The sequence below is a fragment of the Rhododendron vialii genome, chromosome 10a (genome assembly GCF_030253575.1).
Source record: "Rhododendron vialii isolate Sample 1 chromosome 10a, ASM3025357v1".
NCBI lineage: Eukaryota > Viridiplantae > Streptophyta > Magnoliopsida > Ericales > Ericaceae > Rhododendron > Rhododendron vialii.
The window spans coordinates 38,993,499-38,998,933 of NC_080566.1; the positions used below are offsets into that span (position 1 = coordinate 38,993,499).

At 35.3% G+C, this 5,435-nt stretch overlaps 1 protein-coding gene across 1 annotated transcript; it reads right to left on the reverse strand.

Annotated features, from left to right (window-relative positions):
* Positions 1-982: 982 nt before the first annotated feature.
* Positions 983-5,107, reverse strand: LOC131304144 (thiosulfate sulfurtransferase 18-like). The gene is made up of 6 exons (XM_058331273.1): positions 4,978-5,107; positions 4,769-4,849; positions 4,317-4,396; positions 3,567-3,637; positions 3,106-3,159; positions 983-1,227 (listed from the first exon to the last, which is right to left on the reverse strand). The coding sequence occupies exons 1-6, from the start codon at positions 4,992-4,994 to the stop codon at positions 1,144-1,146; spliced, it is 387 nt and encodes a 128-aa protein (XP_058187256.1). The 5' UTR covers positions 4,995-5,107; the 3' UTR covers positions 983-1,143.
* Between the last annotated feature and the right edge of the window lie 328 nt (positions 5,108-5,435).

The following is a 5,435-nucleotide window of genomic DNA, read 5'->3' on the forward strand; positions in this document are numbered from 1 at the left end:
TTTTTTTAGTAGAAATGAGATGATAAAATGATAAATTTTTTTTTTTGTAAAAATAAGATAATAAAATGCGTTAAGTTTTTAGTATTTTTAATTAAAGGAAACACCACCTTACACCACTCCATTTTTCTTAACCAGTGGGAAGATCGATACACTGGAGAATACCACAAAGAGCCAGAGGATGCACCGAAGAAGATCACGAGGAGCTAGGGAATATGCCGGAGGAGCCAGATTTCGTTTCGATCTCCTCTTTTATCTTTTTTTTCCTTCTTTTCCTCCATTTTCTCCACTGCCCGTACAAAATGGGACTGTTTTGCGAAATACTGGCCAAAATCTCTGATAACACCATATCGTCGGAATTTCAGGTACTATTGAGGCCGGTACAGTATTGTAGGGTAAGTGTACCGCTTTCCCACCAAATCAATACATACTGACTATGGAACGGCATTTACAACCTCGTGCATTACTAACCTTGTGCATTACTGCAACCATCCTCGTGTACGGTTCAATCGTACTTAAAGAACTCACTTTGTTTAGTTTGGATTTTTGAAGTAAGGGTTTTGGAATAATGAATGAAAAGATAGATAAAGAAATGAAAAGTAATATTAGGAAGAAAACTTGTTGGAGACTGCGCTGAAAAAAAGGGTACACAATAGTTTCCCCGAATCCGAAGAGTTTAGATGAGAAGCAGAAATCTCAACTGCAAAAATATGCTTACCATCAGACCCGTTGTCTCTTATTTACAGCTTTTGGGAGGAACGACATGCTTAAGCACATGTACTTAGCAAGTTACAGGGTTCCAATTCACTTTTTGTAATAGTGAAGTAACAATGCTTAAGCTTAACCAACATACTATAATAGTGGTCAAGAATCCACCAAACTTAGCACCAACCGACTTTTCAATCCCAATCAAGATTAGTCGAGGAACAAGTGAGCTGACACAGACACCTGAGTTTTCATTAAAAAAATAAAAAAACCCCGGGCATTTTAATCTCGACCTCGCATAAAATGGAAAGAGAAGATGTTTTGCTGGAATTACAGAAAATTTATTTATAGTTTCGATCCCCTTTATGTAGTAGTCCATGCATGGGGAAGGAGATGGTAGCAATTCATTTTGTGATAAAAATGAAAGAGTAGTGTACAACTTTAGTGTTCTGGTTTCTTCACTGCAAAACCATTCTCCACCCATGCAACATAGCCCCCTCCCATATTCCGCACATGCTTGAAGTCCTGCAAGTGAGTCCCCATTCAAATACAAAGCTAAATTAGTCATTTTTATGGTGAAAGCAAAATTGTTGATCTCCTGCATTTCACGTGTACATGCTACAAGCAGGCTTTAATTATAATTCAGAAAACCTAATAGCCATTGCTGTTAAAAGAACAACCGAGAGGCGAGATCCAATGAGAATTGGCGCGTAGCTTCTGATGACATCGAAAAATAAAGTTGTAATAATGAAACGGACATGTGAGAATTTGGTCCAATACTAGCCGGTGGAACAAGAAAGATACTAATATGGATCTATATACAAAAGTATATTGAACGTACTAGCATAGTTGTCAAATCGTGAATCGAAAAGGTCCGGTGGCGAATCGTGAATCGCTCCGATTCGGTCAAAATTTTTAAAATGCATAAAAAATGTAGATTTCAAGTTTGAATCAACAAAAATATTGTTTCCAAAGATAAATAGATGATCACATGGTCTAAATAAGCAAGACACTTGCTTTTATTGCAAAAATGTGGGTTTGAAATCTGAGTTGGGAGTGGAAGTGAATAGAATATCATACATTTGGGAGTGGAGAATATAATAACATATAGTTGGAAGTGGGAGTGAACATAATATCATATATTTGGGAGTGGAGAATATAATAACATATAATTGGAAATGGGAGTGAATATAATATTATATAAGTTGGGAGTGGAGAATATAATAGTTGTAGCGGGGAATCTAATACGAGTAGCATATAGTGGAGAATATAATAGTCTAAATGATGGGAATGAGACAATATAAGGTCCCGTTCCGGAACGTAAAATAAGTACTTATTTTTTAAGAAGGCAATTTCAAGCTCAAAAATAATGTATTTACGCAAGTAATTTTCCTGACAATATAGATCTTGTTTAATAGATCTCATCAAGATCTTTAATACAGTGTGAAAAAAATTAAAAAATTATTTTTCATTTACATTATTTTTGAGTTTGAAAATGTGAAATAAACTGTTTATTTTTTAAGAAGGTTTCTGGAACGGGGCCTAAGCCTCATTAACTGTTTACTCTGCCTATTCGATGGCAAACAAATTCGGTGGAATAGATTATCGGTGGCTAAGCTCTTCCTAATCGACGGCCAACAGTTCGACGGTCGACGATGTCATGATGTCTTTTATTCTGTTAGAGATGCTGCATGAAGCTTTGTTCGAAGCTCGGTTCTTTGAGCTCTGTTCTTCCGGAACCCACAAGTATGTAAAACCCAAATTTTTTTGGATTACGACTGTGGAGAACCAAATTGATCCTCTTAAAATCTTTCTTAAAGGGTTTCGACCCTTCGTATGGCAGAAAAAACTATTACAAAACCTGATATTCAACTTTAATTTCATTTTCGGTGGCAAAAATTCGACCCCACCCGCCGGGCTCGAAAACAAACTGAATTGTACGATTCTAACGATTCACCGATTCTCGAATCGATTCGTCGATTCTGTCTACAATTCTCCCCCATTTACAATTCTTTGTATCGGTTCGAATCGATGATACCCTGAATCGAACCGAATCGTACGATTCGAATCGCGAATCGTACGATTTCAACAACTATGCGTACTAGTATTTTTGATGACTCAAGGTGTTCGGACCACTTTATGTGCACTCCAACTAATTTTTGAGGGACCAATTAATTCCACCATTCAACAAACAAACAAACAAAGGAACACCACCTAATGCGTTTGGTTCTTTACTCACCTTGATTACAGAGAGGTGAGGTCTTAAGTTCGAGTCCTCATGAAAGAGGCGCTCAACTCCCGTAGTAACCACTAACATCTAACTCCTAACATCCTATCGTTTCGGGGAAAAAAAAGAAGGAAAAAAACATCCAAAAACAGGGAGTTGATGAGAAGAAAACTTACAGCATTAAGAAGGTCAGTTGTTGCATATACCGACCTTACACCAGTTTGGCACCCCTTTAAATAATTAAAGAGAAACAATTAAAAACAGAATGAAAATATTCGCATATCAGATGCCATAAATAAGTTTCCACTTTTTCATTAAAATACTACTCTCTCCGCTCATAAATGAGTAGAAATTCTACTGCGAAAAGACATGCAATTTTTGGATAAAATAATATAGTACTCTGTTGCATAAATTTTTAAAATTTCTTGACACAAAATGAAAGATCTCAATTTCGTTATTTAATGTGGTGTTGATAAATTTAAAAAATTATTCGCGGAAATACTTTATTTTTAATTGAAAAAAGCACGTCTTTCCATACTAGACTTTCATTTAGAAACGGACATAGTATAAAGATAAAGCAACCCACGGAACCACAACATGATTCCACTAGCTAGTGGAGTAGTATTTTTTTTGTTACCACTACTAGATGATCTTCCTTGTTGCAGACTGATAAAACTTGCTCCATAAATTTTGGATTCTTCACCCTTCCTGAAATGTTATTATGAGAAAAATTGAAATCGTGTTTCAATTATTTGGAAGAAGCTATTATACATCACAATGTTTTACTGTTTTATTTCACAATGTCTTACCAAAAAAAAATTTATTTACCAAAAAACGAAAGATATAGACAAATTAAACACACAGTGACTCTGATTTTATATAGTTCCTTCAATAAAAACTAATCGAGCACGTGGAAATAGAGGGTGATAGAGAATATGCCGATATACTATCTTTGATTTACGAAATAAAATTAATTTTCGCACTCTCCTATTTATTATATGCATTTTTTCCTCTTTATTTATGTAAATCTACAACACAACTCTTTGATTGGCAGTCGAACACGTGGAAATAGACGTGATAGAGAATATGCCGATATACTATTTTTGAATTACGAAATAAAATTGATTTCTGCACTCCCATCTCCCATTTACTATATGCATTTTTTTTCACTTTATTTATGTAAATCAACAATACAACTCTTTGATTGGCAGGGGCGACTGCAAAGTTATATCAATGTTATATTAGAATAGCATGTAATTATGATTGAGGCCTAGTTTATTTTATTTTGTGAGCAATATGATATATCACTCCTAGGCGGCTTTGGTCGGGGAGATGCAGAAATTGGCCTCTTCATAAATAGAGTAAAAAGTGAAGCACAAAACAGAACCTTGAGGGGTGTTGAACATGTAAGGAATGTTGAGAGCGCCCTCCACATCTACATGGCCCTTTTTAAACTCCTCCTCCGTCCTAATAATAATTCATTTTTCCAATTTACAAACAAAAAAATTATTCGCCAGAAAAAAACACAAAAACAGAGAGCCATATTCACATATTCTCAACATTTTAAGAAGAACCCATCTCAGAAATTGCAGAATTAATAACCCCAAGAGTTTGCATGATAAAGCAAATAAGTGGTAGTCCTTCGTGAGGTCGTGCATGTTCGAATCCCACAGAGGCAAAACATTCCAAACTTTGGGGCGACTGGAGGGTTTATCCGGTCATTAACTTTAAAGATCCGAAATTAGTGTAGGTGCCCACAAACTGACATGGATATCCGGTTATTATTATAGTAGAAAAAGAAATTGCAGAATTAAACTACGAAATAGGACCAATTTTCACCTCACATCAAGATAACGATGGCCAGAGGTGATGAGTTCTTTAGCTCCTTGAACATCAACGGTCTGGACTTCTACTGGCGAGCTGCAAAAAAAGGAAAAGAGAAGCAAAATTAGGAGGACAAATTAAAGAACCGCACCTGTTCAGAATATTTAATTCTTGTATATATGTATACAAATATGCGTATGTATGCTTGATTTGTGAATTTATACCTTGTTTGAGAGTCCATGAATCTTCCTCTCAAGGGTTGAGTTGGAGAGAGAGAGAGAGAGAGAGAGAGAGGAGGTGGGCTGGGGGTATCTGTTTTCCGCTCGTCAAGTTATTTTCTCTGATTTATACAGTAAAGTTGTAGAAAGTGATTTAATTAATTTATAATCACACACAAATATACAAATATTTACGTACACTTTCACAAAAAAAAAGAAAAGATGAGCCCCCACACACTGCAGTGTGTGGAGCCCATTCCATTTGTAAGTGTATGTGTGTAAGTACTTGTGTGTAGTTGTAGAATGATTAAAAATATTTTAAATTAATAGAAAAAAATTTGTTGGATATTTTAGTTTAATAGAAATGAACCCCTAGCGCGGATTACTTAAAAATAACACATTTTTTCAAGAAAAAATGGAACCTTTTTTCGGAAATCAAAAAGATCTCATTATCAATATCTAAT

Excerpts from the sequence above, each read along its gene's own strand:
- LOC131304144 (XM_058331273.1), bottom strand. Across the intron at positions 3,160-3,566 it reads AGGAAGATCATCTAGTAGTG|GGGTGCCAAACTGGTGTAAG; the intron begins GTAACAAAAAAA and ends AATTATTTAAAG. Across the intron at positions 1,228-3,105 it reads CAACTGACCTTCTTAATGCT|GACTTCAAGCATGTGCGGAA; the intron begins GTAAGTTTTCTT and ends ACTCACTTGCAG.